General features: G+C 37.1%; 1 protein-coding gene across 8 annotated transcripts in view; it reads left to right on the top strand.

Annotated features, from left to right (window-relative positions):
• The window catches only part of LOC114464738 (adhesion G protein-coupled receptor L3-like), a 168,855-nt gene that overhangs the window by 24,784 nt on the left and 126,190 nt on the right, over window positions 1-17,881 (top strand). For all 8 annotated transcript variants that reach the window (XM_028449281.1, XM_028449451.1, XM_028449537.1 and 5 more), the window contains exon 3: window positions 13,000-13,164. In XM_028449281.1, coding sequence (XP_028305082.1) covers window positions 13,005-13,164 — 160 coding nt within the window. In that variant the 5' untranslated portion in view covers window positions 13,000-13,004. The remainder of the gene's footprint in view (window positions 1-12,999; window positions 13,165-17,881) is intronic.

Raw genomic sequence — 17,881 nt, forward strand, 5'->3', positions numbered from 1 at the left:
AAAATCTGAGGTACCTTAACCTGATCATTACTACTAAAATATATATAGTTGTTTGTTTAAAAATACAAATATGAGCGTGCGTATTCTAATGAACTACTACTGCAGCACAAGTAATGAATGGTCTCATCTGTGAGTGGAGACGGAGACATCGAGCCCTTGAGGGGAAAGAATGATTCAGTAACGTTGTTAATGTTATGATCCTTGTTTGTGATAGTTACTCTCAAAGCCCCCAAAGACTTTGGCTTGGGGAAAAAAACATTCCAGGTTCAATCAACAGTGGAAAAAGGACCTCACACAAACATTTACTGTAATCTTTAACTTACTGAATTTGGAATGAAATATACTGTGTGTATTGTATGCAAGTATAACACATAAAAAAATGTGACGTTAGTTTCCTATGTTGTTAGTGTGTGGGGATAAATGCAGGTAGAGCTGTTAGTATTCTGATCTTTATGTGAACTTAAATGGAACAGAATCAATTTGGTTTTTCATACTATTGTTTTTATATTAGGGCTGGGCGATTTTGCTTTAAAAAAAAAAATCTCCAATTTCTTTTTAAAGAAAAATTTGAGTTTCGTTTAGTTTCGTTTCGATTTGAGTTGTGTTTTTCCAATGCACTTAAAAATGACTGCAGACATGAGATATATTTATAAAAGTGCAACTTTATTGCTGTGATTGTCCTCAACACTTAAAATGTATAGAACAATTCAAAAATAAAAAGTAAATGAGGCTCTGTCATTCAATAATGTCACGCTTTAATCCAGGTTTAAGCAAAAGTGCAGCAGCAACTTAGCAGTAGCTTCAATTAAAAAAATCAGATAACTACATATTTTATATAAGGGTAAACAAATAGGGGGCTGGCTCACTTTGCGCTACAGTAACCCACAAGGACGGAACACAAAAGTCTGAAAAAACTGCAGTTGGGGAAAAAGGGAAAAAATAAATAAACTCAAATTTGTAAAATAAAAAAAAAAAATTATCTACAAATTGGATAAATTGATTACATCGATTTTTGCCCAGCGCTATTTTATATTATATTATATTTATATTATATTTTATACTATTTGTTTTTACTAGTGTGATGTGTGCATCTAATCCTTATTTTTAACAGTCTTTTACTTAATTATACACTTATTTAATGTTTATTCTTTCTTTTGTCTTTGTTTAATGTCTATTTCCCCCTGGGATTAATAAAGGAATTCTGATTCTGAAAATAATGTTGTTTTTTGCAGGAGCCAAAGCTGTAAGCAAAGGAAGTTAATTTAAGGTTAAGGTTTAAATGTAAACTTACATAAGTTTAATTTCCCAGCGGCGTGGCTAACACTTGTTCGACATGTCGGATCTGCCCAAATCATTTTCTGACTCGAATCAGTCAAGTTGCCCAACGGGGATTTCACGATTCCTTCCTGTATTTATAAACAACTCTCTAAATGGATTTAGCAAAATCAATTTTCATTTCGTTTCTCCACTAATTTTGTAGTTTTGACTAAAAAGGAAGTTCTATCATTTCTGCCTCGTAAAGAAGCTTACTTCTAATAAATAGTATTGTGCTTGTGGCAACTTGTTTTTTTTTTTTTTTTAGAGATCAAACATGAAAGAATTGTTTTATTATTTTGCTCTATTGACCTCGTCTCAGTCAGTGTCTCATGTGTCCATTTCTATTTCATTCCTGCTTTATTTAACAGAAGATTTTTGAATCTGTTTTCCCTTTTCTTTTTTTCTTCATCCTCATCTCTCTCTTTTCTTCTCCGACCATTCTGCATTGCACCTTTCCACCTTTGCCTGTCTCGTCTCATAAGGGCGTAGGAGAGCACATAGAGTTGATTAGACTAGAGCATTAGGAGGTTCATGCAGCAGTGCAGAAAAGAGCACAGAGTCTCACCGTTAGGCGAAGAGGGAACCAAACGGCTGCGCCTTACAGATGAGGTCGTCGAAGGTGGATTTTCAGGGTAGTTTTTGTGCATCAGATTTCTGGGAGCGTCCTCGAATCAGCCAAAGGCAGTGATGTGGAAACTGCAGGGGTCTGGTCAAAGCCACAGTTTCCCTCCCTAGACACCATTATCTGATGAGCCTAGCATGTCTAGAATGCGAGAAAGAAAAAGGGAGATTAGACATTTCCCTTAAAGCTGCTTTGTCTGAATATAAAGTATGCTAAAACAAATGAAAATACAAAAATTTGTAAAGCTTAACAGAGTTACAAGGGATCATCATTGACTGCTAAAGTGTTAATGGCACTAAAAGTTTCATAAACCACGTATTTCTTAACGATAAAACACATTAATACAAATAAAGTGAAGGGGCAGCCTTTGTTTTGCATGGCGTAATAGAAAAGCAAACAGCTGCCATTCACTTTTATAGGAGAAATTGGGAGCACAATGACCAAAACATGTTATCCAGAAGTGGAGGTGACCTATACCTTAAAGGCTACACTGCTGTTCAGCCACACGAAGGATTTACAACCAGCGCTGTACAAAATAAATTGCTGGCTACAGGCCACTTGTCTTCAGGGCACTGATGACAATTGTGCACATTCCTGCAGTGGACAAACCACACACACGCACACACGCACACATACTTGCGTGTTTAGACCCTGTAGATATTGCAAAGTCCATACTGCATCTGGCTAAACCAGCCAAATGTCTTTATTCAAAATGAGAGACACAAGCTGACGTGACCGTTTGTAGTGTCGAGTTAGGATTTGGTCAGCACAAACGCGTGATGTTTTACTGTGATTAATTGTGAATTTAATTTGGTCCGAGGCGGCCTGAATGTGTGCGACCCCCCCCCGCCAGCCCCACCCCCACCCCCCTTTACACGCCGACCAAACCCCACAGAGACATGCAACAGTACAGACACATGTGGTCCAAATGTCAAGACATTCATGTTGTTGAGAGTCAACAGTATGTTTTCATCTGAGCCTCTGGTTTTACTGAGGGCCGCTCGCTACTAATCAGTATCTCATCATCAGTGCAGGGCAGTGATGAGGGCAGGACATTTCAAAAAAAAGCCTTGTGGTGGTGTAAGTGTGCATAAACGTGTATCTCCTTAGCAGAGACGTAAAGAGTACTGATATATTCTACTCAAGTAGAAGTACTTGATTGAAAGTGTACACAAGTACAAGTAATTCATACATAAAATACTCAAGTACAAGTAAAAAGTATCTCAGTTAAATGGTACTCAAAGCAAAAGTTACCAGTTATTTTCAACCCCCATGTTTATTTTTGGTAATAAATCTTGCCACTGTTCCCTTGCATACAGTAAACATCTCATGTATAAACTTATAAAGAAAGAGACCAAATCTTGCACAATTGGAACTTCATTTATTTTTTCACAAAGGCATCTGTATAAAATAAAAAGTTTGTCAAAATGTACAATTATTTTCAGAATAAAATGACACCAATGAGTTCAATTCAAAATAAAGAAAACATTATCAGGCTCTAATTATAGCTACATTTATGAACTCTAGAAAATAACCACCATTCAATGATGTTTTGGCACGGTGCGTTACGTTTAATCCGGTTAATCTGGGTATGATGTGATGTTTGATTGTTGTCTGGTCATTTCATTGTTTGATCATTTTTATACAAAAACATGTATAATTTACTCAATAACGGCTGGGTGTGCAAATGTAACCAATTACTTCACATCTTTTTAAAATGTACTTAAGTGCAGGTAAAATTAATGATTCAGAAATACATTCAAAAGTACAAGTACCCATAAAAACAAGTCAATTACAGTTACTTGAGTATTTGTAATATCTTCCTTTCACTTCTGCTTCTTAGTGTTTTTACATATGTCATTGTTAGCGTTGGGGATTATGTGAAACGAGTGTGTGTGTTGTGTGTGTGTGTGTATATATATATATATCTATATATATATCTATATGGGTGCTTGTTAGCGCATGTATGTGTGTGCTTGTGTCATGTTATTCCTCATTATAGGCCACAGGCCAGACTCCCACCAGGTTCTATCCTGATTAGTCATTTCGGCAGCTCCACACCGTGTGTGTGTGTGTGTGTGTGTGTGTGTGTGTGTGTGGTGTGTGTGTGTGTGTGTGTGTGTGTGTGTGTGTGTGTGTGTGTGTGTGTGTGTGTGTGTGTGTGTGTGTGTGTGTGTGTGTGTGTGTGTGTGTGTGTGTGTGTGTGTGTGTGTGTGTGTGTGTGTGCGTGTTCGCTATAATCAAAGTTCCTCCACCTTTTCTACTTGTGCTGATGATAATTTGCAACATGGCCTATCTCCCCCTCACTCTCTCACCCACATAACCTCATTCCAATCCTATCCCCAACACACACACACACACACACACACACACACACACACACACACGGAGAGAGAGTGAGTGAAAAATAGTCCATTGTGGTTAAACCTACCCTAGCAAGCCAACTGGAGGTAATTTACCGTAGCTTGGCGGACACATGCCATTTTACTGAACATGGTGCATAGCCCCCTGAGCTTTGTTCCACTCAGACTTCTATCCAGTAGAGCAAAGAATGAACAAGTTGGGAGACTAAAGAGAGGAGGGAAAGAAGGAAAGGAGCAGGTGAAGTGAGGAAATCTAGAAATGCCAGAGGAGACAAGAAAAAATGTGTGGAAGCCTGGAAGCTTCCTCAACTTCAATTAAACTTGTGGGAAAAAAGTTTTCTCACTCTTTCCTGAGTGATTTACTGGATAATCTGTGGAGTTCCAAATGTGTGGCTGCGTCAGACTGGCACAATGTATTGATTTTGTCTTGCTTTTTGAAATTGTATTAAATTTCTTTCCATTATTGTTTTGGCGATATTATGTATGCACACACTGAAGGGCTCTAAGCACACTTTTCTCAGAGAGCAATTCATCACACATACTGCTTAACAATGTGTGGTTAAATGTCACAAATAGTACATGTTTCACATCTGTACTTTAAATAGATATTTGCTAGATAATTGTATCACTTAATGATAATGGAGTTGGCATGTTCTTCAGTGGTGACGTTCCAAAAATAACCCGCAATAGGCGAAATCCGCTCAAAGTTAAAACATTTGTAGACTTTAAAACATAAACTTGTTTTCAAACATATAGCACTTTAGAGTCACACTGCTAATGATCAGACATTGATGCTGAACGCATTCAGAGTCTTTGTAGACGATGACGTCAGGCCGTCAACACGGACACCGGTCTGTTCACCCATTCGACCATGGAGTAGGACCGGACTAGGAAGGATTTGGCGTGGAGGAGAATCAGCCAGGAGGTGGTAGTAGCAGGTAAAAATGCTCTCTGTAGCACTGAGCTAGGATAGCATTAGCCGCTAATCACACCGGCTTTTTTCACTGGTGGTTTATGTTTGTGAGAGGAGAAAAAGGAGCGCAGCTCCTCGCTTCAGCAAGCAGTGAAACTCACCGTGTTGGATGTGTCGCTGGTGGGTGAACGCTGCGTTAGCGAAACACCAAGGCCACGAAAGGTGAACCGCGTTATAGCGAGTGACTACTGTATATATATATATATATATATATATATATTTTATAGCTTATTTTGATTTAAAACACTTGTTTTAGGAGTTGATGCTTTCACTACTTCTCAGAACAACATTAAAAAGCACAGTTTCACTCACACATGCTGTCCTATATAGGAGAAAAAGCCATAAGTGGCATATTTTGTGCAACCATTTGTTCCTGTGTGCCATTTTGCATCAGCAAATTTAACCCTGAATTGTCTTTCTGGTCAGACTTTATTTGAATTAAAATGATCAAGATTTATATCGTATATCACCATTTTGAGAAATATATCAATATCAGTTTTGGTCCATATTGCCCAGCTCTAATGTGACTGTGTCTGTCTCTCTGTGTTGGCCCTACCATGACTGTACCTGCGATCGTGTTCAGGATAAAGTTGGTACAGAATCTGAATGAATTGATTAATTATTTTAATATTTCCTCTGAAGTTAATCTTCACAAGTAGCAATTTAACTGTTTAGAGATTAAAAAGTTTGTATTTCTGCATTATAGAACCCTTGCTTTCTATTAATAGCTGTCTAACACTCTGTGTGGAATGGCAGCATGTGTGTAAGCATGCACATACACACACTGTAATATCTTTTTACCCGTTTTAAAAAGGCTAGGCTATACATTTGAGACCGTGCCTGGAGGCAGAGGGAGTTGGGCATCTGGTCTCCTAGTGATAAGCATGTGTGTGTGGTGTACGTGTGTGTATGTGTGTGTGTGTGTGCGGGTGTCTGTGCGTGACGCCTGTTGACAAGGTAGCCCAGTCCGGTCAGCACTCATTAGTGAAAGATAAAATCCCCGAATGAGGTGTGCTGTGACATGCTGGATCCTCGTTAGGGGACTCTCTTTCTCTCTCTCACACACACACACACAAACACAATCTACAGACACACACACACACACACAGGGTCACACTGCCTTGGTACACAGAGTCAGCCCAGCATCAATTAGTGCATGGATACGTGCAGTGTAGTCTGTGTGTGTAGTTGCACAGGGAAACAGTTCGGTTAGCAGAGACCCTTTAGGAAATAAAGATTCAGGGCAGAAAAATATAGGGCACAAAGAAAGTGTCACTTATGCAAGTCTGCAGGGGAGCAGATTCCTCTCTCAGCTCGCTCAGTAATCCAGGGCTGTTCGGGCTGTGAACCCGAGCAACATTAAAGAGCAACTAAACCCTCAGGTTTTGACTGGAAATGTAAAAGAAAAAAGACCTCGATTTCTTCACACTCGTCACCAGACTGGCTGAACTGATTACACAACACAATATGCACAGCTGTAACACCACATCTCACTCTCACCTTAAAACTGTCGAGTCTTCCTCACCCCTACCCGTCCTACCCTGACTCCCTCTTCCCCGTTCCCTTCCAACTCACCTAGGTGTAACGTCACTCTCTTTTTTTATATTATGCTATTATGCTCCCTTTAATAAAGTGTTTCTTTCTCTTCCTTAGGGAGGGCTGGGGATGGTCACAGTTATGCAATTAAATAAATTATTGTATTTAATTACAATAACAAAACATACATTGCTGTCATGAAAAGATTGCACTACATGTAGTGTTGACCTTTGACAGCATGTGCAGACAAAGTAAGAAAAAAAACCCAACCTTGATTATGCATGGGCGGGGCTTCTGGAGCAAGTAAAACACACCCATTTATCTCCAAAGAGCATTCTATGCTATGCTAACTACCTACTCCAGTGTTTGTTCACGGTGGGGTCGCCTCCAATTACAATGAGGTCACCTGAAATGTCTAGTAATTGATAAAAAATAAATTAAAAACTTAAACTATAAAAGGATTAAAATTCCATTTTTTTTTTTAATTATTACTATTTTCTGAATATACATCTCACACAATAAATATCAAATAACTGTGTCCTATACTTCAACTTTCTCAAATATAAATCTAGTTAAAATAAAATAAATATAATAAAAATATCTGAGTTGGCACACTTGTCACTTTGTGCACTAATGTCTAGAAAAAATAATAATAATTCTGGGGTCTCGCCAGACATTTGTGATATTAAAATGGGGTCACGACCCGAAAAAGGTTGGGAACCTCTGACCTACTCAATACTCACTATACGTCTCTATTCACAGTTCTCTCAATCCAACATACTCACCACAGATTGCAGAGTCCACAGGTGCCATTTTTTCTGAGAGGGGCGGAGCCAACAGTGGGGCTTTATGATGTAAGAAGCCCCCAAATTGTTGCAAACCACCATTTTCAGCCAATAGCAAAATTCAATTGTAGATGCTGGGTGTCAACCCATAGGGGGCAGTCACTGTTACATTTTTACAACAAACTATGCCAAATTGAAAACCATTGAGTAAAATGTCTAGAGTTGGACAACATTCAATCAACAACACAGATATATTTGATTTCAGCAGAAAAAAAGGATTTTTGTGTTTTGTTACACTTTAAAATCTTAAAAAAAAAGACATTGTTTTATCCAACATATGGACAACCTGTTTGCAACACACCTAGTTGCATTGTTTCCATGTATTCTGCAGAAATGCATCATAATGACAACTTGGTATAAGATTCAGGACGGTGTTATGGAGCAGGGAAGGTCAATCCCTGGAGTATTTGTTTTACAATGCAGGACTCCTACTGTAAATTTCAAAGATATATAATATATTGTACATTTATTGGCTGATATCTGTACAGTTTTTATGCAGCTGCTGCTTGTTTCCTGGCAAGCGTCGCAGCTGAAACACATACAGTGAAAGAACTACACTGTTCCTGATAATGGCATTTGATGTTTGTTGCCTCTTATTCGCATGATCAACTAATGCATATGTAATATAAACACATCACATATGTTTTGATGATTAGGATTGTTAATGCCTGTTTATCCATAATATATAAACCAATCAACACATTAGGATAATGAAAGGAAACGGGTTAGAGAAAGAAGGGAAAGCTGGGGGCGATCACCGGATTGAGTGAATGAAGCATCCTTTTTACATGATTTGCTGAACATATGGAAAGATGCAACCCAGCTGAAATATGGATAAATTTGAATGATTTGAGTTCGGATGACTGTCCATGAAAGCACCGTAAGCAGCAAGGAAGTGAGAGAGTTAATTAACTGATGGGTGAGATGGCAGGAGAGCATACGGGGTGATAGAATAGCTTTTGAATTATGAAACAGTGGAATGCTGTGGCTGGTGGCGTTTGGCCATATGTCACTGTACGCTCCCTCCATTGAGCGAGGGACAGCTGGTCGGATTGCTCGTGTTCAACCGAGTTAGGGGCCAATCAATCAAAGCAGTGGTAGTCTTCAGTAGTTTAAAGGAAAAAAGACTACACACGAGTCTATTGTGTCTGTTACTGAAGTGCCATTTGGGATTTGTCAGAGACTGTTAAGTAAAATCACTGTCTAAGTGTCACTTTTTTTTTCTTTTTTTTTACCATGATTTTCTAAAAATGTAATTTAGACTTAGACCCCTCTAACCCCGATTGGTGTGTTAATTTGAGCACTTTCAACTTTAAACCTTAATTACAAAAAGCAAAACAAGAAAGAAAACATCGCTATCAGAATTACCAGCACAGTAATTTCACTTGTTTATTCATGTTTCACTAGTGGAGGACCATATTGTAAGTTTGAACTGATCCATCAAGACAAAATGTAAGTTTCTTCAAAGCTGACAAAAATGTGATCAAAGAGTGAATTTTTCCTATTTTTTTTTTTTTTTTTTTTTTGTCATGGCTTTATCCTAAAATGCAAATTGAAATTCAAATCTGGACTTTTCAGAAATTAAGTTTAGTAAGTGTTTTTTCTTATCACAAAATGAAATTAATTTGGAGTTTCTGCCAAAAAATTAATCTGGTCAATACTGAATATCCAGATGACTTCAAAGTTCTTAATATTCCTGTGAGCATCAAATGTAACAATATTCCACCTCTCAGCATGTCATGCTGGCAGTTTGAAGCTTTTTGTAATTGTAAATTTTGACAAGATGATTTATGTACATGTGCAATATGTTCCATGTCATCTTGACATTTTCCTCATATCTAAAGAACATTTCTGAAGCCATCACAAATGTGTACTGTGCTACAGTGGATATTTGCCATCCCAGCATGGCATATTCATATAGCTGGCTATCATCTTAGCTCCTGCTGGGCTTAAATGATACAGTCACACTGATCAATAGTCTCTGTTACACTTGATGCCTTTCCCCCAATGGCTCTGGCTGCCTGCTTTGCTCCCTGCTTTGTGAGTTTCAGCCGCCTCTTTCCACACCCAGCAACACACACTGAGTTGTCTGTTCGTTCACGGCTGTGTCTGTTAGAGATCATTTAGGCACAAAACAGATTCTGATACCTTTGAACTGTTCTCATTATGACTGATGTTTGTTTGACTCCAACTACAGATGCTGTGTGACGTGTTGAACCTTTGTCACAATGACACTGAAACCAACTAGCACAACACATATCATTCATTCTGTTCTTCAGCAAGAAAGTCTTTGAAAATAAGCAAACTTTTGATTATCGAGCGAGGGCGCAAGTGAACAAGTGATTAAATTATGCAGTCGGTTAATTCAAATCAGAAAAAAACAACAAAAAACCAGAATATTTGCCTTTCCTGAAGACAATAACACAAATGAGGATGCAGGTGCTGGCCTGCGTGGCACTGCATTAGCCTAAAATTAGTATAAGTTAGCATTAGTATAAATTTGTATTAGCATTAATTAGCATTAGCGTTAACGTTAGCATTGGTTAGCATTAGAATAGCCTAGCAATAACATTAACCTAGCATTAGCACTTACCTAGCATTAGCTTTAGCCTAGCGTTTGCATTAACCTAGCAATAGCATTAACCTTGCATTAGCACCAACCTAGCATTAGCATTAGCCTAGCACTAACATTAAGTTAATGCTAGGTTAATGTTAATTAACATTAACAGGTTAGTTAACATTAACTTAGCATTAGCATTAGGTTAATGTTAGCATTAGCTTTACATTAGCATTAGCCTAATGTTAGCATTAGCCTAGCATTGGCATTAACCTAGCATTAGCACTAACCTAGCATTAGCTGAAAATTAGCAATAAGGTTGAAAAAGCTTGAAATGCATTGAAAAAGTTAAAAAGAAGTTGAAATGGGTTAAAAAGGTTGAAAAAAATCTGGAAAAAGTAGAAATAGTTGAAAAAAGTTTTAATGGTTTGAAATTGTTGAAATTGTTTAACAAGGTTCAAATGGATTAAAAAGGTTGAAAAAAAAGTTGAAATGGATTAAAATGGTTGAAATGTGTTGAAAAAGGTTCAAATGTGTTGAAGGTAGTAGCTGTTTAAGGTCGGTTAAAGAATGGCTGGGGATGAAGGGTTTGGAATTTCCAATAAAAATGAATCGGAAATAAAAAAAAATGTAATAAGTCAAAAAGTTTGAAAGTTACAAATTATAAAAGTGATAGCATAAATATCTGGAACTTTCTGAATTTTTGGATAGCTTATTTGTCAAAATCGGACAAATGTAGGAGGAGTTAGCAATGACGGAAGGAGAAACAGATAACGATAGTGTATGCCTCCTGCATCCTCACTAACAAGGAGAAACAATGATTACCAGCTTGCCACAGCTAAACCTTATCTCAGAAACTTTCCTTTTATTAATTGTTGATGGACCATGAAATGAACAATTAGATATGGACATCACCACATTTCACACTGTGACGCTGATGTGCAACAACAAGTGAACAGATAGATGCTTAAAATTGCTGTTGTCACCCTTTGACCATTGTTTTTTTTTTTTTTTTTTTATCTTGTCTGCACATGCTGTCAAAGGTCAACACCACAGGAAGTGCAATCATTATGAGACAGCAATGCATATTTTGTTATTGCAATAAAATACATTGATTTATTTTATTGCTTAATTGTGACCATCACCAGCCCTCCCTAAGGAAGGGTAAGAAATCTTTTATTATAGGGAGGATATAAAAAGGGAGAGCAGTGTTTCACCTAAGTGGAGGGGGAGGGGGAAGGGGGAAGGGAGCAGGGAGGAGAGACTCAAGGCCGGAAATAGAAAAGGTGGGGAAGAATAGACTGTTCTTCGTATACCAGCATATGTGCAAAAAACAAAAATACCACTGTTTTTTTTAATGTTTGACTGAGATCATTTTTCTTTGCATTTTCAACTTTTTGTTAAATAAATTTCTTGTTAAAATCAAATATGCTTTTGAATGTGATACTAGAATATTTTAGTTTTCAGGTAAGTTCCACTTTTCACACTATCCTGTGATTTGTTTGGAAGAGATCAATAATGTTTTCAGAAGTTATACGACTCATCTATCAAGAGCTAATCACATTGTCACAATATTTTTATGAGGTCAGAAATTACATAATCTATCAACATTAGAAACAATGTGGTTTGTGGTTTGGTGCAGTCTTAAGGATCATTCTTTACAAAATATAAAAATGTCAACAGACTTAAACTTATACATATATTGTTTTTATTTCAATGTTTTCATTATTTTCCTATTTATATGGCACACACACCAAACTCGTCATTTACATGAAATCAATGTATATAGTTTTTAAAGTGCTCATTAATTCTTTAAAATTCACAACATACAATTAATTGACAGTTTGTTTTCATGCATATTTCAAATTTGCTGCTGTAATGTTTTATTTATATTAATTATGATGTTTAATTATGTAGATTTTCATTAACAAAGCCATGAGACACCACCTTAGTATTGTAGAATCAGATATACGTTATCACACATCTATTACATTATGCCAGATTGCAGTTGTAACCATTTGGAAGGTGGTATAGTCTTCTCGTACTGTCACCCTTAATATGTAAAAATGTACTGTACATAAGTAAAAGTACAAAGTACCAGTACTCTTCTAACAAATTACTGAGTAGTATTATTAAGCTTCTAACTGATGTGTTTTTTTTTATTTTATTATTATTATATATAGTCAATAACAGGCATTCGACTGAATTACCCTTTCTAAAATATTTTTTGGTTACATTTTTCATGCAATTTGTTCAGAAAACAAATGTAGATATGAAGTCGTGTGTGTTTCCTTGCGTCTTAGGTCATAGGTTTATCAAGATAATATTTCCAATGTTGGGGACAGTCAGTAGCAACTTATAATTTCAAAAGTAGCCAAGTAGATTACATGGTATTGATAATATTTAAGTAGGAGTAAAATGAAACACTTTGAATTACCATACCCAGAAAATGTACTCAATTCAAGCTATGTGTGTATTAATAATGTTTTACTTCAATGTCTGGATATTTACTAATGGTGACTCTAACATGTGTAAACAGAAGTGCGAGTTAAATGCCAAATGTGACCTATCAAATAAAATAAAAAATGTCATCAGACAATGTTTGGATTTTTTATTTGGAGCTCAGTAAATATTGTAGACATAGTCAGCAGAGCCGGATTCTTGACGATATGTGATGTATCTTTTAGAATACAGATCTAGATAATGTAACCTAATGGTTTTTTTTTTTATTTCTTAAAGTGGCAGGAAATTGAGAAAACTCTCTCCCTCTATGTGTCAATTCACAGACTATATGGTGTCAGAAAAACTGAGCTGTGAGAGAAACAGCTCTCCACAAGACCATCCGTGCACAGCGGGAAGTACTTCCACGTCTTCGTCCAGGTCAACTGCAGACGTCATGTGGACCAGATGCCTACTCTTCATCACCACCTTGATTGCCCCCATTGCTATTGGTAAGACACCAAGTTTTACCATGCATTGCTTTAGAAGCCATATTGGTTGATTTACACACAAACCTATCCCACACATCTGAAAACTGCAACCTTTGCACTTTTAAAATACAGTAATAATTAGAGGTGTTAAAAAAAATCGATTAGGCAATTTATTGCGACATTACGGTGCGCTATTCTCGGATCAATTCAAAATGCATTCATATCGGTTTTTTTTTATTTTTTATTAATTAATTTATTTTTTTGTTACCTTTATTTAACCAGGATAGTATTTTCCGCTGCAGGAGACATTGTAACTGTACAAAGAAGTGTGCTGAAACCTGGGCATGTTGACCAACTTGTGTTTTTTCATTAAAATCTAAAAAGAAAGTACTAACTTTCTACATGTATTTGTTGTTCTAGGCATATACTGTACCTCACTTAAGTTACACTAAAGCCATGTTGGTTTAAAAGCCACAGGTAGATTGTTATTTTTTGAAATGTGAAATGACTCAAAAAAGCAAGAATGAAAGTATATAAAAGCAACGCAAAACACAATAAGACTGTCGAAATATATAGTAAATATTTAGTATAAACAGTCTCCTAACTATAGGAGATAGTTAGGATGGATGGATAATATATGAATAAGAAATTAAAAGCCAAGTTGTTTAAAAGCCATATTAAAAATGTGGGTTGTGAGCCTGCTTTAAAAAATAAATAAAATAAAATAAAATATAATCTAATATTGTGTCCAAAAGGTTTTTCACAAACTCTGGATACTCTGGAAGTATCATTAAGGACCATCAAACAATTAACACCTCATAACAGCATATTTGTGCTATCTGGGAGTGTTTAATGATCATGTTTGTGTGTTTTAAAGGCATGAATCACATGATGCGACTAACTGCAACACACTTTTAAACACTGTAGTCTTCCATATCTGCTTAATCTATTCGTCTTACTAAAAACAAACGCACTTAGTTTTTATTCATTTCGGCCAACACAGTCCAGTAAAAAGATCTCGAGTTTCCCTACTACATAACCATTTTTGAATTTGTAAACTTCAGGTAAAACAATTGACAAAGAAGCAACATAGTATAGGAAAATGTCAAACAAAACAACAACAAGGCAAGCACCAAGTGGGTAAACCAGAAAATATAGGAAAATAATAAAATGTTAGAAATAGGCAATATTGTAGTTAGTTTTTAAGATACATCCAATTACATGTATACATATCTACCATTATTGATAACATATGCAGTATAAATTTCCTATAGAATCATGTATAAAGATAAGGGTAAACCAAAATCCTAAAAAACTGCATTTTTACAAAAAAACCCCAACAAAATTAAAAAAAACACACACATTTAAGTAATTGATCCATCACTTGCTAACTACTATTAGAATAAGTTGTGCCTGATATCTACAATAGTGCCTCTGTGTATGAGGAGGATACTGGGATCACATGAACCCACACGTCTAACACTGGTTTTGATCCAGCATTGTTACACTAATTTATGGCTGATGGCCAGATGTTGTACTGACCGGCTTTTTCAATCCTTTTCCCCTCCATTGTACTTATAATGATGTAAAAGTGTTTATTACATAGCAATTGTGACGTTTTAACAATTTAAGAGGCTTAATGCCTATTGACCCAGATGGGTCTAACACCATTAATCCCCAGGTTTAGAAGCTGGTGCTTTTTCCGTTAAAGTCTAGACCATTAAGCCTGTTATGAAATAAAATGATATGTTCAGACAGGGGGCATGTGGCTACAAAAAAAACACAACAGTGTTTTCCCACAGAGTCATGATAACAGAGAGCTTTGTGTCATGATACTAACTGGTCTGCACAGAGAAGATATCCAAAATTCATTTTAGAGTTTCCAAGGCCAATAAAGTTAGTGTTTGTAATTTTTTTCAAGGACTATTATCGTTTTTTTTTTTTTGTAGTCGTAATATTGCACTATGCTGTCTAAAGAGAAGGCTGACGTGTTTAATGATATTATTTAAACTAGTTGGATGCCGGTCATGTTCAGGTTGTGCTGCAGTTTGTTTATAAGTATTAATATTTGTTGCAGGCGCCGTATCATGTTTCCTTTCACAAAATGCTCAGAGGTGGTTTTTGTTGTTAGCATTTGCCTATTTTATCATTGTCAGCTTTCATTCCCTGCCCACACTTTAGACTGCAAAACTGCTTACACTTTTTTTCTGTTTTACCGAGCAATCTCACACACACACACACACACACACACGCCTGCATACACTCGGGGAGTCTCAGTTGAAAGGGAGTTGAAACATGGATGTTTCCCCCTTTTTCCCTTGTGCCGGTGCACTTTGAAGGCTCAAAAGAGGGAGCTCTGGCCCACTTGGACCTAATCCTATTAATGGCCCCTGTCAATCACACTGCATGGCACACACACATGCCCAGTCAACCGTGTACTGATTCATACGCTAGCTGCCATGCACTCACACAGATGATATACTTTAAACATTAGAATAATGTACGCCCACAGAGAGACAGCTCCATTTTTTTTAAAACCTATGGATGAATACGCTCAGGCAGACAGGTAACAAGCTCAGAGTCACACAAACATAGAGGGCTCCCCTTCAACACCAAAAGATGAGTTTACATCAAAGGTATTCGCCTCAGTGTCTAAAGATAAGTCGACATATGCAAATGGTGCTGTTTATTCTTAGCAGGGATTAGTTGAAACAAAGACAGTCTAGCTTGAGGACACACAACAGATAGCACTCGGTCTTCTTAGTGGAGAGGATTGAAGTGCTTGATATCTTAGGAATAGGAATGAACAACAAGGAAAAAAATATATATAATATTTTTTTCAAACCGGATTTATCATGTATTTCTGGCATAAACACCTCATAGGGCAGTTTTAGAAATGTTGTTGCTGCTTGTCATGGGGAACAAATCCCACAATGCAACAAAAACAGGGACACAGGCTGTGGCTGTGTTTATTTTAACAATAATAAAATTTAAAAAAAAAAATGTTTTAATACCAATAAACTAAAATGGCTTCCACACAAAAAGAGATTATGTAAATATGATGTTTACCAAAAAACTATTTAAATATTTTGCAGCAATTTCTTAGTGTTTGAGAAAACTTCAGGAGATTTATGGGTAAAGTCATAGTATAGGACTCATAGATCAATAAATAGAAGATCATTTGCTTGAAAAAAAAAATAAACATGGAAAAAGTTTCAATTGCCGCTTGAAAGTTTGTTTTAATCTCTTCTGTAAAGACGAACGTTTTGCACTTTGCATTGTGGGATGTGGAGTCCTGTAGATGTTACATACAAGTGTTTTTACTTAATTCTTATGGTGAATGATCTTTGATGTATTGATCAATGAGGCCTACACTATGGCCCCTAATTTGGCGACCTAAAATGCAGTTTTGAGCTGCATTTTGATCAAAGTGGCTGATTCCTCAGACTAGCACTTTGCTCCCTGAGCTGTTGTAGGCGTGTCCCTAAAAATGAGGCGTGGTGTCGAGATTTAGCAGTGCAGTCCAGTTGGAGGAGAGCATTGTGCACCGTGCGCTATGATAAGGGATTCAAAAACTGACTTTACCTCATGGAAGAAGGTGTTTTAGATTGCAGGCAGGGTCCAGTGCAGATAGCAACAACAATGCTAGTGTTCACCTGCATAAACATGCTTTAAAACATCTGTGTTTTTACCTCACAGAGGGCTCGTAACTGCATGCAGCAGTATGCGTGAGTGGATCAGCTCGGTCAAGCAAAACTTCCCCTCTCAGCTGATTCACAGATTTAAAAAGAATATTTCTTAAACGATTTTGTTAAGTTTCAGCTTTACTTACAACATATACAGCAGGCTGCATGTAAGAGCTCACATTGCAAAAAGACAGCGTAAAGGAGTGACCGACGTTTAAGAGTCAACATTACAGGCACCACTGTGTCCCGAGCCGGTACAAGTCCCTGGGCTGTGCGGCTAAAAGCTACGTCACGTCAGAAAGACGCCCGCAGACCCACTCACACCGACACCCCACGCTGCACTCACTGCTACACACTGTTGCATCCCTAACAACTCCACAGCACGTACAGTACACAAAGCTGATGCACACACGGTGGCATTATGTGCACAGCCTGCGGCCATGATTGTCTTTATGAGATGGCAGAATGAACTTTACCCGTGTGTGGAACACCACCGGGTCCCTTTCCCACTCTTCTCTAGTACGGCATGTTTATCCTGAATAATGAGGAAGTTTGATCCGGTGGGATAAAGTGGACGCAATCCTGAGCGCAAAGGTACAATGACTCTCTCTTCTGAGAACACAACTTCTGACCACACCTTGAATAATTGACACAACTCGGCCTCTTGGTGTGCCCTATTTTCATTGGCACACTGGAAATAGGGTCCCATGTCTTTATTTGATTGAAAAAAAATGTCAGTCTCCAGCAGCTTTGAATTCTATACAGCAAAATAAATGTGGTAAAAACACTTCTTTTTTTCTTGTATCCAGGTATTTTTAAAACAAAAAGCTAAAACTTGGAAACAATATAGACATTGAGTTTGGTAAATACTAAATAAAGGTTGTGGTTGAAAAAAATGAAACATCAAATCATTCTCCTTTAGAATAAAAAGCACGTTATTTCTTTTCGTTGCTAAAGCCAATGCTTATAACCCATTTATAGTAAAAAAAAAATACATGACCCACGGGTTGAAAACCTCTGCCTTAGGACAACGTCTTGGTCAAACAAGCCTT

This window comes from Gouania willdenowi, chromosome 1 (genome assembly GCF_900634775.1).
Source record: "Gouania willdenowi chromosome 1, fGouWil2.1, whole genome shotgun sequence".
In the NCBI taxonomy this organism is placed as follows: Eukaryota; Metazoa; Chordata; class Actinopteri; order Blenniiformes; family Gobiesocidae; genus Gouania; species Gouania willdenowi.